Source organism: Colossoma macropomum, unplaced genomic scaffold (genome assembly GCF_904425465.1).
Source record: "Colossoma macropomum unplaced genomic scaffold, Colossoma_macropomum, whole genome shotgun sequence".
NCBI classification, from domain to species: domain Eukaryota; kingdom Metazoa; phylum Chordata; class Actinopteri; order Characiformes; family Serrasalmidae; genus Colossoma; species Colossoma macropomum.
In genome coordinates, this window is record NW_023494796.1 from 9932807 (window position 1) to 9953546 (window position 20740).

Consider the following 20740-nt stretch of genomic DNA (forward strand, 5'->3'; position numbering starts at 1 on the left):
TACAGACCATTTGCCTAATTTCCGTTTAAAGTAATAACTAAAAGATTGTATTTAACAGGAATGTTTTTGGTCTAGGTAAATCTGAGCTTGAAACAATCAAAGCCATTGTAGCGAACACTGGCTGAAACATTACCCCCAAGCTGAGTGTTTACCTAACTTATCAACAACCCAAAAGTTAAGGGCCTCTTGGCTCCAGCGAGTCTGGAGCTGAAAGTGTAAATCTGTCGACTTAACAAGAACCAGCACCCCTCTCCCTCGACCCAGGGGGCAACAGAACACCTCCCTGGAATATTGGCCACATGGCCCTCCGAAGTCCTGTGGACAACTTTATCTTTAAGTAACAGAAAGTACATTTCTAAGGTATATGTCCACTCCAAACTGCAACCATTCGTTAGAACTCTTTTTAACTAAACTAGACATACCAAGAACGGAACTGATACGACAATCTGGACTGCAAATTTAAACTTTCTAAATTCCCTGGGGATCTCAAGCATGGACCCACAGCACCTCCAAGGGGTGAAAACGAGAATTACCACATCACCACCATAAGGACGTGCTTAAAAGGAACCCAAGAAACTTCTTGCTTTGTCTGCTTGATTATCAACATATATAATCTGTAAACAATACTACTTGCTTTATTAATCTTGTTGTTGTGTAGTATCTAAATATTACCTGTATCTTTTTCTACTATTAAGTGCTAGAAATTCATAGTGTATAACTTTGATAACAGACCCAACCATTTATTTGCTATGAGTTTCGACCATTGACCAATATGTATATCTGTGAAACAGATCGACCATCGAAAGGCTGCCCAAGCTCCACCCTCAGACGGCCACGAGACGCCTCTGCCCAATCACTGACGGAAGGGCGTGTGCCCGCACGGAGATGCAGCATCCACGGCCAGCGAGGAAATGAACCACCGTGTGAGTTCCAGCCTTCGATCGAGTCTGTCCTGAGACGACCCCTCCTGAAGTCAGCCCCCGACTCCAACGTAAGCTGGTCCATCAATTTGCAGTCAGGGCCCTGACGCCAATTTAGTTGATAAGAGAACTTTTTATAGGTACATCCAGCCATATAGTTCTTCCCGTCCATACTTAGTTTAATTCTCTAGAGGCTCTCCTAAGCGACTCCCCAAACCACACTGCCTCATACCATTTAGCCGTGAATCACTCTACTCGAGCTATTTTGTCTTTTTGACTTTCATTACTATCACTTTTTGTTTTGTTTTCCTGTTTTATTTTCTATTGTTTATCTTTGAATGTAGTCCAAAAGTAGTTTGACATTTAGCCAATACATTCCCTTTTCTGAAGCATCCTTGGTGCGAGCGTTTCTCTCTCTTGCCCTGGTCTGTAGACTTCAAATAAATCCGGGTTACTCCACACCCTTATATAAGGTTCTAGCAATAATAACATTAAAAATTGCAAAACCCGTTACACCATCAGAAGTATTTAAGGTTTATTGCAACTGTTTGATGGTATGTCACTGTTGTTTATAGCATTATTTACCAACTTATTTATTTATTTTGCAGCTCTTGATGTTCATTAAAAAAATATTTCTTGCTTTTCTACAGAACCTGGAAGAACATTGGTTTGTGAAAACCCCCTTGGTGAGACAAAGTTTGTTTTGATTTTGTAGCAAAATGATATATTATACTAATTCAGACTATTTGTTTTCTGTAGCAGGTTTGAACCGTTTGGTTGAGTTGGTTGGTCTCCTAACACCACCTGGATTTGACGTTGTCCCAAGTACGTCTAAAGCAATTGAACGCCGTGTTGCAGTAGATAACTGTGTCGAATTGGTTGAATTCAACCCCAGTGCTACAAGCAGTCCAGGTGAATCATTGCGGGAGCAAAAGAACAAGGCTCTTCCATGTGTAGACGAGCCAAATACAAAACAATGCAGGCTTGAGGAAATCCAGAAATCAACTGGAGTAGTATGCATCATACCCTGTTTTTCAATGTATGGTTTATGACCCATATGATTTGTGGTTCTGTGATGGACAGATTGGACACTTTAACAAGGTGCCATCTCTCCACATTACCCATCCACCCCTCCCCCTCCAACGATTTTATTGCTTTGTGAGTTTTGCAAAGTGTTTAATACATCTTTAGGTCTAATTTCATCTTTAAACTTTAAAACATGTAAGACCATATAGAAGTTTTAAAATAGTGTTTAAGACACTTTTAGGCCCTAATTTCAACTTTAAAACTGGTAACACTTCATTGTGCGTGCGTGCGTGTCGGGTGGGTGGATCGGCTTGGGTGGGTGTGTCTCATATGACACCATCATTATGGCTACCCAACCAAACCAATCAAACACAAAGGTATTTAACAGGTCATAGTAAGGGGAGTGCCTTGAGTGAATAGTGTATAAAAACGGCTCGCAAAGACCCTGCATTCACCCTATATACCGTCGACGGCATTGTTGTTTGTGTTGTATTTCGGGAATGAGAAATGGACGCCAGCTTTCTTTGTAAGTATGTACCATGCTACAGACCTTTTGCCTAATTTTTCCATTTAAAGTAATAACTGAAAGACTGTTACAATTTGTATTTAACAGGAATGTTTTTGGTCTAGGTAACTCTGAGCTTGAAACAATCGAAGCCATCAGAAGTATTGAAGGTTTATCGCAACTGTTTGATGGTATGTCACTGTTTGTTTATAGCAATATTTACTTACTTATTTATTTGCAGCTCTTGATGTTCATTAAAAAATATTTCTTGCATTTCTACAGAACCTGGTAGCGCATCAGCTTGTGAAAAACCTCTTGGTGAGACAAAGTTTGTTTTGATTTTGTAGCAAAATGATGTTATACTAATTCAGACTATGTTTTCTGTAGCAGGTTTGAACCGTTTGGTTGAGTCCGTTGGTCTCCTAACACCACTTGGATTTGACGCTGTCCCAAGTACGTCTAAAGCAATTGAACGCCGTGTTGCAGTACATAACGATTTTGAATTGGTTGGATTTAACCCCACTGATTTGTGGTCAAATCAAGAATATGAAGCCCAAGACCAGGTAGGCCGCTGTACCATATGTAATAATTCTGAGGTAAATGTAACATTGGGGCAGCTTAATCAAGAGATAAAAAGGTTGTCAACTGAACAGCGTAGACAAGCCGCTCTTCTTCGTCGGTGTGATAAAGACAAGGTGAAACTAAATGAAGAAATTTCTAAATTAGAAAAAGCCGTTCAGGAGCGTGACATAATTATTCAGAAAATAGTTAATGATCTTAACACACATACTAAATTGATAAAAGACAAGGCTGAATATGATACAATAACAAGAGAACTATTGTTTAATTTAAATAGATTCTTGCAGTTAAAACGATCACCACAGATCCCAGTTCTTGGACCATCTTCATTTTTTGTTATTGGTTAAGGCTTGGGTTTTGTATTGTTTATTTTTATTGTATTGTTGTGTTGACATTGTCACGGCTGGTTTGTATAGTGTTCAGTAGTTTTAAATAAACTTAACTCTAGCGTCCCTAGAAAGCAACACACAAAATAATACACAAACACAGAACAGACAGGCTCTTGCGTGCAAACACAGTTCCCCGTCACTTGATCTAACGGCCCCTAACTTTGGTTTATCAGATGATGATGATATTGCGCTGTTAGTAAGAAATGGGGGAGTTATTGATGATTATACTGTGGTGCCTAGAAGTAGATTTAACAGCGTTGTGCTACACAGGACTTTGAACTTACGTAATGCTCCATCTACAGATATGCCTTCATATGCAGCCTATACACACACACACACACACACACACACACACACACACACACACACACACACAGTCTGACAACATTGTGTCTTTCTCCGTAGTGTTGGGTGGTGATGGTAGTGTTATTGATATCACGCTAAGAGGTAGTAGTTTAACATCTGACGTAAACGCTTTATCTTCAAGAGATGGTTACAGTGTTGACAGATTTTCAGACGCTATTGAATGGGTTATACAGAGTAACAGTAGCATTAAAACAGATGATAGTTTGGTTTTGACCGTTTCCATTGTAATGAGTAAAAGTGGTGGTGTTCGTCGTAAGGTGCATGACTGTAGTGAACACTGGCTGAAACTTTCACTCCAAGTTGAGTGTACCCAACTTAAACCTCTATTTCACTATCCTCGTTTACTTGATTTCTTTTCTTTGAAGTGATGATTTTACTGTGTTAAACCTCCTGCCATGAAAAGACATCCGAAAAGGTTACCTGTAAGACTATTTCTGCCTTTACAATAGTTGTTCCAGGTAATGTGGATAAAAACTGTAGGTTGACTCACAAATTTTAATTGTCTGTGTGGTTTTAGGAACTTAATCCAATGATCTGAAACTGTTGGTTTAATCTAAATAAGCTTTTCAAATCTAGAGGGAACAAAGAGGGGAATTCCCTGGGAAGGCGCTCACAGAGAAACCACCCCCAATCAGAATCTAGAACTAGGAATAGGTAATTACCCACTAGGTAAGAGAACCTATCACCCCCTTCGCTCCACCCTGAAGGGAGGGGCCAACAGCCGGGTAAAACTGGCACGCACGCCAGTTCCAGGCAGTTCGAGCTCGTGTTCAAGAGAACAAGGAGAAACTTCCACAAGTCTGTGCCAGCCGTGGTAAGAAAGAAAGTTTAGAACCGAATCCTCGCTAGAAGACTGCCCTGGTCCCAAGCTCCATCCTCAAACAGCTCTAAGAAGAAGCCCAGAGGCTCTGAAGCCCAGCCAGAGCTGCGCCTCGACCAGTGAACTGAACCCTCACCAGAAGACTGCCCTGGTTCCAAACTTCCTCCTCGGGCAGGCGAGCCGCCGAAGTCGGTCCTCAACTGCAGCGTGTCGCCTGTGCAAAGTCCCACCAAGACTCCACGGCCAGCGAAGGAACACCCAGCGTGCGAGCTCCAGCCGATCCTCAAGCGACCCATCTCAGAGGACCCGCAGTTCTTTCTCCCGACTTCAAAGTAAGGCTATCTTTCATTTGTGCAGTCAAGGTTTGATGCTATTTTATTTGAAAAGAATTCTCTTTTAGATATATGCTAGTTAGGTTAATTTGCCCTATAGATCCTTTGTCCTTAAGGCCCGAGTCGCTGTCCCAAGGAGCGCCCTCAGTCACATTTGCATACCATTTCACACTGTGAAAAGTTACATTACCTGAGCCAGTTTTATTTCTTTTCTTTTGTTTATTAACCAAGTTATCCAACTGTAGTGTCATATTTAGCCAATAAAGTTACTTTGATTGAAGCATCCTCAGCACAAGTGTCTGTCTCTTCCCTGCATTGGTCTGTAGATTTTAAACAAAATCCAATGTTACCCTGACCTCCTTTTTAGTTTAAGCAATAATAATCAGATTCATAATCAGATTAAAAATTGCAATAACCTTTACACAGGCGTAAACAATGCCCGTGTTATATCGTCATAGTATTTTTCAAAGAAGAAGATATCTGGCTGTGTCAAGCGGTGCGTAATCAACGTCCGAAACCCGATAATCTTCAACAAATCTGTTGTCAGTTTTTCTATACCACACAAGACCGCGAGTGCTGGGGTGGCCTGATGGATGAAAATCCTTAAACATTTTGGCTTGAGTGCTGAGAAACTGAAGCTGTATGCCTCGATATGGATGGGGGACCCGTGTAAACAGACGTTGCGGAGGGCGATGATTCTGTTTGACCACCCCCACAAATGTCATAAGCCAGAGAATCAAAGAGGTTAATCTTAACATCCCCGAAAACGCTTGCGAGACCGGCAACAAAATGCATTGCAATACCATGTCTTCCTCAGCGCAAATCCCAATTTGGTATCGTAACCGCTAGAATAAAAACAGTCAGCGTTGCTGTAGAAATGCTAAGAAAGGTCTGATTTAGACTCGCAGAAGACATTTTGCAGCAATAGTCATGCAATCCATCTGTGAAAAGAATGCTTAAATACAATATATGTAAGCCACACCCTGCTCCCCCAACAGGCAGACCTGTCCCTCAAACTGGCCTGTCACAGAGAGGGGTCATAATTCAACTTGTCACAGAGGGGTCATAAAAATGACCTGGCAATCAAAACTGACATGCCTGCCACGCAGGGGTTATAAATCAGGGTCATAAATCATACATTTGAAAGACAGCGTATGATACGTACTACTGACAGGCTTCGTTGTTGTTCCGATCTTATTTGACAGACCGTTATCAATTTGTCAGTGTTAACAATAAACACTGATCGTACGCTAGTACAATATGGTATCCCCCAAGGATCAGTGCTCAGGGCCCTGCTTTTCTCTCTGTATGTGCAACTTCTTGGTAACATAATTCACAGGTTCTGCAGTCAGTTTTCACTGCTATGTGGACAACACACAACTGGATCACCAACAATTTCCTTCTTAATCCTAACAAAACTGGAGGTCCTACTACTTGGACCCAAAGCAGAGAGATCTCAACTCTCCAAATTTGAACTAAATTTAGGTGGCCATACAGTCATTCCAAGCACTACTGTGGCGTCATCTTCCAATCTAGGCATCATCTTCGATTCCAGTCTCTCTTTTGATACACATTTGCAACATTGTTAGAACTGCATTTTCACTTGCGTAACATTGCTAAACTGCACAATGTTGTCGAAAGTTCCTCGAATTAGAAAAACCACAGCAGGGGGGGTCGAGCATTTTCCTACGTAGCCCCAAAATTGTGAAATCATCTCTCGACCTCTGTTCGGGACTCTCTACATTTAAAACTAGACTTAAAACTTCTGTTTGCACAAGCATTTTGCTAATATCAGTTGTTTGCACTACTACTTTCTAACATCTCTCCATAAACTGAACTTAACTTCCAAATTGTTTGCCTCTCTCTCATTCCATCTTCTCTATGAGCTGATGACTGTCCTCCCTGCTTGATCCTGATAGATAATTCTGGAACATCAAGGAGCTACCAGCATCATGGAATTATTCTCCAGGATTTACATGCACTAAATCTTATGACAAGATGTAATATCTGCCCGTCTGTTCTGTTAATCAATCAATCAATCAAACAAACAATCAATCAATCAATCAATCAATCACTCTCTCTGAGCGACGTTTGCCTGAGCCGCCACATGGGAGCCACCAGAGCTGCTAGAGGAGGAGGACTTCCCCTTTTGAGTCTTGGTTCCTTTCAAGGTTTCTTCCTCCTGCTCTTAGGGAGTTTTTCCTTGCCACTGTCACCATTGGCGACGCTCATGGGGGCTTGGGTTTTTCTGTAAAGCTGTTTTGTGACAACACCTGTTGTAAAAAGTGCTATATAAATAAACTTTGACTTGACTAACTGAAACTGTCACAGGATGGTCAGGGAGCAAACCCCAGCGCAGAGAGGAAAACCCATGAGAAGGGGTCTTAAAACTGATAAGTGAAAATAATCTATAAAAATACTTATTCACCTTGTTGGTAGTTCTATAGTATGATAGGCGGGAAAAAACAAACAAAGAAGATGCCAAAATGGCATCACACAAACGAAGGATGAATTCAAGAAAGCGACTAAATGACCAAACCAAATCACCTCTCAAAGGAGAGATGGGGAACTTTTTTTCCTTGTCTTAAATCAAAACGATATTTCTTTGTCCTTCTTTCCTTTATCTCTTTTCTTTTCTGTCAACTAGCTTAGAGCAATGCTCTGTTTTCTCCTCTTTGTCTGTTTTCACTTTTTCTCCTTTTTTCTCATTCTTTTTGTCTTTATACCCACCTGGGCTAAAGTACCATACCAGTCAGCCCTCTACAAAGGTGTGACAAGAGAGAGCTGGCTGCCTCAGCCTTAAGTGCCGGTACCAAGAGGTGCGCCTTGTTGGCACTAATTACCCCTTGGTATTCTGGGATTTTGAGTCTTCTGGAGTAACAGTGCCTCACTTCCATCGCCCCCCTGCTGGCAGCCAGCAGCACAGGCAGACCCGTTTATATAAGACATTTATTTTTCGTCAAAAAAATGGTTAAACAGGCACACATAAAGGTTGATTGCATGGTTATTACACTCTAAGCAGCAAGAGCCCTTTGCTCAGATCATAAGTCAAATTTAACACAATGTAAAGTGGTCTTTGTGGAGCACTTTCAGAGATTTTGACTGACAGTCACACATACTTTACACATGCCAAATATGAACTGGTAGCATTCTTAAAAGCAAATGACAGCCAAAATCCTCAGCTGTGTCCATATAACTGAATGAATGAAGTCAAATTTTAACAAATGAGTAACCCATAAACCAGTTTAGAGCCTTACATACTGTGCATATACCAAATATAAACTGTTACTGCATTTTACTTTGTTGGTCCATGTAATTGGCCAATATGTCAAATTCAACAAATTATAAAATGGCCATTTCCAACAAATAGTCCATAAAAGCAGTATATATAGGTTCAGAGGTCATCATACTCTGTACCTACCAACTGTGGAGCAATTTTACTGTGCATTCTTAAGTAATTAACAGCCAATATTTTTACACTGATCAGAATAATCACAAGTCAAATTCAACATAAAAATATTTTTTCCAATATGTAGTCCAAAAAGCCAATATCAGTTCATAGTCTGTCATACTGCGTACAGTGGGGGCCAAAAGTCTGAAAGCACATTGAAATTCTGAGATTTTAACAGAAAGTTTTAGAATTGTGAAAAATTGAAACCAAAGAAAGTTTCTGATCAGTAAAAATAAGAAGAAATATTCCAGATTCTGAACTATTTCTAGTTCACTATTTGAAAGGAAGACAATTTGGGACGCTAACCACGTTAAGGCCTTTGAACAAAAAGGTCAGTATTATCAGAGTCTCATTCTTTTCACTGAAGTTTGTGTTCAGACGGATCTTATCTGCTCATCAAGCTTCTGTTTCTTCTTCGTTTTGTCATTCTAGCCTGTTTCCTTCTGTAAACATGCTTTGTCCTTGTTGTTCTTGGTCAGACCTGATGTTGCCACTCAGAGTCTCATCACTTACATCTGTCCTACAGAACAGTTAAGTCTACATGTTGTTACATTTTGTGAAAAGTCACGGATGTCACAAACATGATCCTGCAGCTTTGGGGGCTTGGAGACACCATTTGAAAAGGTCTTGCCCAGACATCAGTGGAATTACTGAACAATCATTCTGTGAAATTAAACTGACTGATTAGTGGCATGTTTACACCAACATAGATATGCTGATCACACTCATACCGTAGTAAGCAATAGGTTAGATGACAATAGAACAACAGATATGCCAGAAAGCTTTAAAAAAAGAAACAGGAGAAGTTACACGTTTATGTTTTTTTTTGCTTACAAACTGCAATGAAAAGATATTCATAAAATACATTCACTGACTTGGAAAGCATTTAATCTGAGTTAATCCACCTGTGTCTAATTGACAAGTCCCTAGTCACAAACACGAGGTTCAGTGACCATGATCATAACCCAGCAACCCAGCTTGATGTTAGCTATCTTAAAATGCTAGTTTACCATTAAGTCATTCATGTAAAAGTTGCTTCTTAATGGTTTATGGCTAAGGATGTCGTGGAAGCAAACACTGCTTCCTTAGCTACCGCAGTAGACCAGTTAAACCCAGTGACATATGTAACAACTGTGTCCTCTACACAACTAATCCAAATATGTGAAAGATGACAGAGCTTGTTTTGGGTAAAACTGTTAATGTTAGCTTATAGAAAGCCAGGCTTACCTTTCTTGGACAGTCACATACATGAATCTCCTGAGAGCATATATCCAGTTCTGTACGCTTTAGGTTAGCAGTGGCTAACATAAAAGGATCCTGAAGCCATGCCGTACTAAGTCGTGGTCACAACTAAATGATTTTGTTGCCACGCCTTATGAAGTCATGGCCATGCATTAAGATCTCATTCCCATGCGTTAATATGGCATGGCCACACCTAATATTTTTTTATACAGGATGTCACCAGAGGGGCTCAGTAAGAGAGAGAAGACTTAGAAATAAAGTGATGAATATTGTGATTACTATTTCCAGGAAGTAAGTAATGTAATCTCATCACATTTCTATAGACGTCCTCAGTAACTTGTAATGGATTACTTTTTTTAGGATTAATTCCTCCAACACTGTAGCTAGCTATACTAACATTAATGCTAGCATTATGCTAAGCTTGGGCAGCACTCTGTTCTGACTGAAAAAACAAACGTTTTGCTTTTCTCCCACTCTTTATGTTTCTCTGTTACTCTTAGATGACTTTATTTGATTTTCCCTCCCAACACTTAAAAAATCCCACCAATAAAACCTCCTCTCTGTAGTGTAGGTTATCTCTCAATAACAACATGGAATAGTCTATTAAAACCATGACTGTTGACTGACGCTGCATTGAAATGACTGAAAATAAATGCTACAATCACAAATAGCAGCTATTTTAAAGATATTTTAAAGTGCATAAATATAGTGGAATTGGGTTTTTTACAACCCCATTTCCAAAATTTGGGACGCTGTGCAGAATGTAAATAAAAATAGAATACAATGATATGCAAATCATGTAAACCATATTTTTAAAGGAAAATACTACAAAGACAACATATCAAACGTTGAACCTGATGGGGCTCCCGAGTGGCCGTCTAAGCGTTGGCCCTATCATCAGGAGATCGCAAGTTCGATCCCTGGTGATGCTACAGCCATCGGTAGCTGGGAGTCCAAGAGAGCACAATTGGCCTCGCTCTCTCTGGGTGGGTGGGATGGCTGCCTTTCTCCCCCCATCACTCACTAAGCACGATGCTAGTCAACACAGGCGTCTGTTAGCTGACGTAACAGATCTGGCAGTTGACGCTTTCCTCCGAGCGCGTTCAGCTGTCCAAAGACGTTGCGTGAGCGGCAGTTCGAAAAGAAGTGGTGGCTGGTTTCACAGGTCTCGGAGGAAGCCTGTGTTAGCCTCGCCCTCCTAGTGTTGATAGCGTCGTGTGTGATTGGGGGAGTCCTAACAAGCGGGTGGAATTGGCAAAGACTAAATTGGGGAGAAAACCGGGTAAAAATTGAAAAAAAAAAGAACTGTTTATTGTTTTTTGAAAAATATATGCCCATTTTGAATTTGATGCCAACAACATATTCCAAAAAAGTTGGGATGGGGTCACTGTGTTTCATCACCTTTTCTTTTAACAACACTCTGTAAGTGTTTGGGAACTGAGGAGACACTGCTGTAGTTTTGAAAGTGAAATGTTTTCCCATTCTTGTTTGATTTCAGCTGCTCAACAGTTCGGGATCTCCATTGTCATATTTTTCATTTCATAACCCTCCATATGTTTTCAGTGACAGGTCTGGACTTCAGGCAGGGCAGTTTAGCACCTGGACTCTTTTACAACAGAGCCAAGTTCCTGTAATAAATGCAGAATGTGGTTTGACATTGTCTTGCTGAAATAAGCAGGTCTTCCCTGAAAAAGACGTCATCTGGATGGCAGCATATGTTGCCAAAACATGTATATATTGTTCAGCATTAATGATGCCTTCACAGATGTGCCAGTCACCCATGCCATGTGCACTAATGCACCCCTATACCATCATGAATACTGGCTTTTGAACTGTACACTGATAGCAAGCTGAGTGCTCTTTAGCCCGGAGGACACAGTGTCCATGATTTCCAAAAAGAATTGTAAATTTTGATCCATCGGACCACAGGACACTTTTCCACTTTCCCTCAATCCATTGTAAATAAGCTCAGGCCCAGAGAAGGTGGCAGCATTCCTGGATCCTGTTTATATATGTTTTCCTCTTTGCGTTTGAGAGTTTTCACTTGCATTTGTTGATGCAGTGACAAACTGTTTTCACAGACAGTGTTTTTCAGAAGTGTTTGAGTGCATGCAGTGATTTCCACTACAGAATCATGTCTGTTTTTAAAGCAGTGCCGCCTGAGGGCCCAAAAAACATGGCCAGCCAGTATTGGTTTTCAGCCTTGTTCCTTGCATACAGTGATTTCTCCAGATTCTTTGAATCTTTTAATGTTACTATGTATCGTAGATGATGAAAAGCAAAAGTTCTTTGCTCTTTTGCGTTGAGAAACGTTATTCTGGAATTGTTACACAATTTGATCGTGCAGTCTTTGAGTGGTGAACCCTTCCCCATCTTTACTTCTGAAAGACTCAGCCTCTCTAGGATGCTCTTTTATACCCAATCATGTTACTGACCTGTTGCCAATTAACCACTAGATATTTTTAGCATTACACAACTTTACCAGCCTTTTGTTGCCCCCATCCAACTTTTTTGGAATGTGTTGTTGGCATCAAATTCAAAATGGGCATATATTTTTCAAAAAACAATAAAATTTGATATGTTGTCTTTGTACTATTCTCAATTAAATATAGGGTTTAAATAATTTGCACATCATTGCGTTTTGTTTTTATTTACATTTTGCACAGCCCCCAACTTTTTTGGAAATTATGTATATCAACATGTTCAATATATCTATTTTTTTATTTATATTTTCATGGGGCCCTTGGCTCATGGGGGCCTCATATCACATAATCTGACTATTGTTTTGTCTCAATTGAAAAAAAAAAAAAATCACTGTACTTGGCATTTTCCTTACTGATCATACTTCATTTAGTTTGGCATTAAACTGTGGTTAGTTTCTGACCACATGACCTCTGCTGGCTGTCAGTTTTAGGTTGACAGTAAGACCAGTTTTATTCTTTTACTGTAATTCTTTCTGCTGGGGTTTCCCTGATTGCACCATACTGTCTGAGCAAGCAGAATTTTCTGATGCACAGAAAATATGGGTTATTGATAATGATCTGTCCTCCATTTAATATCTGGTCAGTGGGGGTTCTCTGGTGGTCCCTCAAACTGAACCAATTTAATCATAGACATTTTCACTCACTCACAATATACTGAGTTCTTCTCATATTCATACTAACTAGCTTTGTTTCACACTGATGCACCTGTGAAAATGGTCACTGATGTTAACTCTCATTTTCATTGGTTAATCTAAATACTTCTATCCAATGACGACTGGTTTCTTCTCTATGATTCTATATTCATTATTGTGTATTTGTATTTGTGTAATTGTAAAGATCCCATCCTCTATTCACATGACTAATTTTATTATTGTTTCGCTATCCAGCGTCGACCAGAGGAGGTTAGGTTCCCCTTTTTAGTCTTCGTTTCTCTCACGGTTTCTTCCTCTTGCTCTTAGGGAGTTATTCCTGTTCATCAACATGGGATGAGAGATCAAATCAGAGCAGAAAGGAAAAAAAAACACCATGAGAAACAACCGAGTTGTTGAAGTTCCTCACTGAACTGGAGAACTTACTGATCGGTAAAGTAAGCAAACCTCATGTGAGCAACAACACTGTCCACAAACCCATTTATAAAGATTATAAAAAGTTTATAAATTGAACAGCACAGGCTTCTAGTTCTTCTGCTTTGTTGTTTAGGGGGTTGTTAAGTTTGACTGGCTGTTTCAAACGAAACTGTGATTTAGATTTGTGCCACATCAAAAATTGCTTTGTATGAAATTTAAATATCTTAATATTATGCAGTTCATCCATAGCGACTATCATGTGTGGAGCTTTTTTAAACTGATTGATTTGTAATGGCATATGTTGTAAATGTGCACTAGGGCAGTTTTGAGGTTAAAAGGAATTCATGCATACTGTAAAACATTTTCTGTAATAAATAGTTTTAATGCGGTGTGAAGATGTTATTTATGTGTAGAACAAGAGCAATGTCCTGCCAGAAGGAAAAAAAAGTATGTTTTGATGTTTTCTTGAAAATGTGTCCACTATATGGAAAGTTAGTCATTTAATAGAGAAGTTTATAAGTAAAATACTAAAGGTTTTTATTGTAGATGTACAGAATTTTTGGCCCTGCATAAAGTTATTTTATGGGTATTGTCTGTAAATTCACAGAAAGCATAATAAAATCTGTAAAACAATAAAGAAGAAAACAGAAAAAGACCGTGCTTTTTACAGTGCAGATGTTACAAAAATGCTTTTCTGGAGAGAATAATTAGATTAAACTATTATTACAGAAGACAAAGATAGAAATATTAAATATATCCCAGCATGTTGTGCATCTGCAGAAGTCAGTAACAGTCATACTGCTTCCATTTTACAAGTTTTAGTGGTTTGCAAGCTACCAGCTGTGGGTCATCTTATATTTTATCTCTACACATCTGTTTCTTCTATCATTAGAAAAATCAACAGACATCAGTGCAATAATGCAATTAAAGCCTGATAATTATGGTTTATATTATATTATGCTCTTTTTCCTCACATGAGCAGTTCAGCTAAATATTCTCTTCTCACAAATCCAAGCAAACTGGTGATTACAGGGATAATCAGCCCAGTTCTGTAAAGGATCAGGCGTATGGCCAGTAACAACACAGTCCTCATCTCCTGCAAAACTGTTGGGTTCATTACGTCCCCAGAACCTGAAAGAGAGAATCAGAGAATCCACTGTGTTTATCAGAGCAGTGAGGAGTCACCCTGCGTTCACACCATCACCGATATTTCACCTCTTTTTGTCTAAATAATTGGTCACTCAACTCCTGTGGGTGTTTCTGAACTTGAACTGAACTTGAGTTGGTTGCCATGGTTTCACGGACACCAAGTAAATGCAAGTTAATGCCATGACACTCCGCACTTTACTGGCTACAGAGTGCACAGAAAAATCAATCTGACTGCAAATCAGAGGCCTTCCCACCCAGTACTAACCATCAAACTCATTCAGCTGACTGGATCATCTTTCAGGTGCTGAGACCTTTTACTAAACTGGCTTATTAAGTAATCTGCTTTAGCTGCAGCGCACAAACCAGCAGGAATTTACTACAGGAATCTCTAAAACTCCATTTTAGTGTTTTAATCTCTCCTCCACTCAGCCTGCAGCTGCTTTAGTTGATTTGGTTTCAAGCTTTTTCAGATGTTTTCATGGTCAAATTATTGTTATTATTACTATTATTATTACTATTATTATTATGGGTGTCATTTATTTGATGTTGTTCCCTATTAATTAATCCTATTAGTTATTTTTTTTCTCATCCTACTCAGATGCTTTATTTATTTTTATTACTAATCTGCTTAATGGTTTTATTTGATTATGATTTGTTTATCATATTTGTTTTCAAATTTCTTTATGTGAATTTGTCTAATGTACTGTTTTTAATAACAACTTTGGCCTTACTTTGTTTTCTTTGCTATAATTTTACAGTCATAAATTTGTTTACTCTTTTAAATCCCTTGTTGTTTTTCGTGTATAATGCCTGGCTACACTGTAAATGAGGGTCACCTTCAATGTACTGAATGAACAAATACCCAGAAACCTAGCAAGGGGCTAAAGCAGGTACCACCCTGCTTAATTCCCATTGCTAATCGTCAGATCGCTTTGTTCCTAATTTGCATAAGGTTAAACTTCGCTCAGCTTTGTTGCGTGTTCGACTCTGAAGTTATTTAGAAGCGACGCGTCGCTGCCAGTGTGGACGCAGAGTAAGACTCAGTAACTGCACCATGACCAGAGTTTAGTTCAGTGATTTCTTACCCAGTGGTCAGTGCTGAGCTGTCCACCCATTTCCAGATTCCCTCTTTGTCTAGGTCAGTTAGACCAATCCAAACTATCTGACCTCTTCTCAACATTTCAGTAAAGTCCTGTTGAAGTGTGATATTTGGTTACACATGTGAAGCACATTAGAGTTTAGACTATACCTAATCATTCTAAACCTCCACAGACCATTTAGAGTCAAACAGAGTAGAAACTCTCTCACCTGTTCTTCTCTGCTGTTTATGATCAGCAGGTCTGCTCCTCTCTGTCTGCAGTCCTGTCTGCTCTCACTCCAGTTCTTCTTCTCAGTAGAGATGTAGTAAACACTGGAGCTGAAGTAGATCCATCCCTGCTGGTCGGCTTCATTTATATATAATTTACATTAGTCAGACTAAATGGGAACTTTCTATTCAAACACAGGAATACAGTGAATTCTGTGAGAAGGTGTGGAATAACTCTGGGGATATATTTGTGGGAAAAAAATCAGTTTTGAAAGAGTTGGGCTGGTTGTAAAGTTTAACCACAAAATGCATTGACAGTGTGCCTGAAATTAACAGTCAATTCTTTTAGTGCTGCACAGAGAACTTCAATCTGCGTACAGGACCATCTACTAACTTTGTGCTCATGAGGAGTGTGGTTTTACAAGCACAGCGAAGGAGTGGCACTGTCAAACAAGCTGGATACAAAACAGATGACTAAATATTAATGAATTGGTACAGTAACACTGTGCCAGCATACTGCACTCCCATTTTTCACCGCATTTTCTCAGATATGATATTTGATTTTGAGAGTTAATGTTATTTTCCACATACTTCTGTCTAGCATTGTGTCTGCCGTTAAAGGAAGCCTCCCCACATTTTCGAGACAGTTTTAAAAGGTGGAGAAAAATCCACCCAGAACCACTACTTGATCAAAGTTTGGTAAACCGAGCGGGACATTTAAATAGGTGCGTATCTCTATTCTGAGATCCTCCCTTAAATGCATATCGCTGTTGTTGGAAGAAAACCTTGTATCTCCAAAATGGTAACTTTGCAGGAGAAGGAAAAAAAAACATACTTTACTTTTAATGGAAGTCAATGGAACCAGACTTTTTCCCAAGTTAGTTTGGGCCGTTTCTTTCAGTCCATTCATCGTGATATTTACATACGATGTAAAGAGCAACAGGTTCTTTCAAATTATGTGAAAAAACTGAAAAACGTCAAAAATGAAGATACAAGGCTTTCTTCCGACAACAGTGATATACATGAGGAACTGAAACTGCATTATAATTTTTCCATGTTGCATCATAATTTTTCCATCTGTGAACTGTGTTATAATATAATATCATTATGCCTCAGTTAGCTAGTTATAGTTTGAGTTGTTGTTTTTGGTGTATGAATGGAAGCTGAGTATAATAATTTACGTTGGGAAAATAAAACCATTCTGTTCCTTCAACAATGCACTTATAGTATTTGTAACTTCCCTAGAAGTGTAAAACATGCAGGCTGTCGCTGGTATGATGTAAGCAGCACAACTACAACTAATGAAATTGTTAGATTTACAGTGTGGGATTGATCAAGCATTGACAATAGTCAGTAGTTTTTAAATTCTGCAGAGATTAAATGGAATGGCACTAGTCTACATCTAACATCACAGCCAAATACATTCCCTGCATATAAACATATTTCCTGCAACTAATGTATAGGCCTAGTCCACACAGTTTTACTGAAGATTTACCATTTACTGAATTTGTAACATAGCAATAGCAGTCATTTTCAAAAATCCCCAAAAGGTAAAGGTAAAGGGAAACCTCAAGGCCTTCTAGAACTAATGGTTTCAGTGAAATAAAAATAAAAAAACATATCTGTAATTTTTAATTGATTTTCCTTGGTATTTAGGTAGGTACAGCCAAATGGCCAATGGATAGGACTTCAGGAGCTAAACTAAACGCCTAACTCAAAATTAACCAGTAACACAATTAGAAACTGATATTGGAATCAACCAGTCATTTGATTTACAGTGTACGCAACCACTTTTGTGAGAAAAAATGTCACACTGGGCCCTCTGAAAGTCCTTGATACGTCACAGACTATGAGTATCAGTGGTAGACTAACCAATGCGTTTCAGTCAGTTGTTAAAAATGTAAAACAGTGGTGGGAGCTCTGTGCCAGGGCTCCTTACTGAAGGAGTCACTGTAAAACTGCAATGTATTGTATATTATGTCTGTTTCCTGCTTTAAAGAAGACATGGAGTGTCTTTTACAAGCTTGAAATGCCCACGTTTAATCTAGAATGGACAAAAAATGTTCATGTGAATCACCATTATCTTAGTGCTAACATACTACTAGAATCTCATAGAGGCACCAGCTGACATTAGCATTGTTGCAGAAGTTTTATTTTGCTTGTTTTTAACAAAGTTTTAACATTTATAGCCCTAGTTCTAATAGTCTTGGTTCACCAGTGGACACATCTGCCTTTGTCCCAGGGTTTGTCCAGATTCTAATGGTGAACTACAAAATAATGATACATCCTTAAAGGTCTAATTATTGTAAGATCTCCTATGCATGTTTTTCTTGACTTCTTTGGCAACTCAAACTTGGGTGCCTATATTGACAGTCAGGGCCTTTCTGTATACTCTTCTGTTATTCATGTCACCATCTACAATTTTCCCAGCTGTTTTAGCTAGAGATGGCATATCGGTATTGATGAGTATTGCCGTTGGGTTGATATTAGCTAAAAATGCTGATTTAGAAAGCAGAAGGAAATAATAAATGAATCTGATCAAATCCTGTAACAAACCTATCATAAAATGTCACACAATCACACTGTGATGTGATGTTGTTAGCTGTGTGTTTCTTCCTGTGGGGTTGTAGCGTGTTAGTAGAGTGAGTAATTTGCATTAGTAGTTTTAGATGAAGAAATTGTGGATCAGTATCATCTGATACTTAAAGTTTCAGTATTGGGATCAAAAAAGAAAAAGTGATGTCATGCAGAGGACCCTTTTTTTCAGTCCCGCCCCCGCAAGATTTCATCCCACTCCCACAAAAAACCTGCATGGTTTGCCCCCCTCCTGTCTGCAACCTATACATTCTGTCCCGCTCCCGCCCACAGTCCTGTATATCTGGTTACCATCTGCATTGGTCACAACTGAACATGACTGCCACGTTTCAGACTTGCCTTTATTCAAATGTATTGTCATGTCTTCACTTTTCTTAAGTGCACTTTCCACAGCTGTGGCCTGTCTGACTGTCTAAAGGCCATTTCTGTAGCCTATAAGAAAGCAATTTATGTGATTGTTCAGTGATTGGCTGCTTAGCACTAGTTTAGAACTTCTAATTAGAATAAGATTATTCATTTTTGTTATTTTGCTGGTAGATATTATTTATATATGCCAACTACTGAAGGATTATCATTTTTTTTTTTTGGCTATTAATTCATCACAAAGTCCTGCTCCTATCTGCACTAAGCTGGTAAACTGCCTGCTCCCACACGACACTGAAAGATGTCAGTATCATACCATTTTTAGTTTCAACAATTCTTTCCTATTTATTACTGCTTATTCTTGTTCATTTTACATATCAGACTGTCATATTAAAATTTCTGTGCATTTTGACTGACCTCAGACCCCTTATTTTCTTGTACTATATTCTCATGTAACTTCAAGCTCATGTCAGATTTACATGAGTCTACTTACCCAAATAGGAAAGTTTCTGCTGAAGACCATCCTTCTCTACAGTCAGGCTTTTGTAGCTTGTCTCTAACTGGTCTCTCTCTCTAGTCAGGTTGGTGTAACTGGTCTGTAACTTATCCCACTCTGTAGTCAGTTTGTTTAACTTAACCCACAGCACTGTGGTGGCAGCCAGCAGGAGAACACACAGCAGCCCCAGACACACTGCAGCCCACCTGCAGCTTCTGCTCCCAATTGTTTCATATCCTGCAACAAGACAGCATCACACTCTGTGGATGAGTGTTAACTTACTAAACCTAACTACACTTGCAGGAAAGAGAAACTGAAAGAGAGCGAGGGGGGATGTGCACCTGAGCTCTCAGATTCCCGTCTGTTTCCTGTTCTTCGGGTCTCAGTATGTCCATTCGCATGCATGTTTTCATAGACATTCTTGCCGTCATGCCGTTTTCTGTCTGCAGTGTATCCTGAATTTTCATACATATTCTCACTCATCTCCATTCTGCTCTCTGCAGTGATCCAGGTCAGCTTCAAATGTGAGTGGAACTCTGTATATGTTGTTTCATACATTAACTACAGACAGGAAGTTGAGCAAGAAACCACAGAGGGACGTGTTCTGTGGAGCTACTGCGGGGAAAGCGCTGACGATTTTCATAGTAATTGATTCATCTCATGGTTATTGTATCATTTCTCTTTTTTCATTATTCAAAAGTTTACGGTTAACCTTCTTGTCCCCGTACTTCTTCCTCTTGAAAATCCTACTTCGACTTTTTTTTATTTGAGAGCTCACATGAAGAAGAGTACAGAAGGAAATAAGAATAGAGAAAAGGAATGATGGAAGGATATAAATAAAACCAAAAAATGACAAAAAGCACAAGAATAATGACAATAAAAAAGTCTACATTCACCACAATGGTTGACATTTATACAGAAGGCCTAGAATGACTATTGACTATTGGAAATCAATTGGTTGATTGCTTTGCCACTTCATAATTATGCAGTGAATCGAACGTGTTAGGCCTTCTCTTTAGCTCTGAAAGTGGTAACCAATAGAAGAGCTTGTTTAGCAGTATCCACCTAGATACTACAGAGAAAAAAGTTCTGTTTGGCCTTTAAAGAATTTAACCCTTTTGTTTCCATCTAAAACTTAACAATGAAACAAGAGTAGTGTGCATCATTGTCATGCATGTGTAAACATTACTTTTACCTGCACCATTCAGCACTACCACAGCCAGTTTACAGAGAGCCTGGCCACTTCTTATTTCTCCTATTATATTGAAAAACATGACTGCAAAATGCCAGAGGGTGCCCACGAGCGAATCCTCAATGAGTGATGGTGAATAAAACTAAACAGCTAAAAACAAAAAATTAAGCATATTTCTATCCATTTGTTCAAGATGTTCCTCTAATTTACAAAAAAGTAGTGCGATGCATTCCATGAACAAAATTCAAAGAAAATGTATCAGTATCTTTTCATTTTTGTTACATTAAAAGGTTTTGGTCAGTAGGACACTAACATTACTGCTAGTGCAGATTGGTTGGTGAACTGATCAGCTCAAGCTGCTTCAAGATTATGCAAGGTTAAAGTGGTACAGTGTTCAGGTATATTATGCCCATGAAGATGGAAATAAACATTCAAAACAAACCTTAGTCCATTTGGAGC

At 39.1% G+C, this 20740-nt stretch overlaps 1 protein-coding gene across 1 annotated transcript; it reads right to left on the minus strand.

The window, feature by feature from the left end:
- Positions 1-15578: 15578 nt before the first annotated feature.
- LOC118816512 (C-type lectin domain family 4 member A-like) lies at positions 15579-19595 on the minus strand. The gene is made up of 4 exons (XM_036582930.1): positions 19431-19595; positions 19087-19326; positions 15638-15774; positions 15579-15587 (listed from the first exon to the last, which is right to left on the minus strand). The coding sequence occupies exons 1-4, from the start codon at positions 19576-19578 to the stop codon at positions 15579-15581; spliced, it is 534 nt and encodes a 177-aa protein (XP_036438823.1). The 5' UTR covers positions 19579-19595.
- Positions 19596-20740: the final 1145 nt, after the last annotated feature.

Bases quoted from the DNA above. Each gene is read 5' to 3' on its own strand.
- LOC118816512 (XM_036582930.1), bottom strand. From the start codon at position 19,578: ATGGAGATGAGTGAGAATATGTATGAAAATTCAGGATACACTGCAGAC. The intron at 19,327-19,430 runs GTGCACATCCCC...GTCTTGTTGCAG, and splicing joins ACGGGAATCTGAGAGCTCAG to GATATGAAACAATTGGGAGC. The intron at 15,775-19,086 runs GTAAGTAGACTC...ATATAAATGAAG, and splicing joins GCAGAAACTTTCCTATTTGG to CCGACCAGCAGGGATGGATC.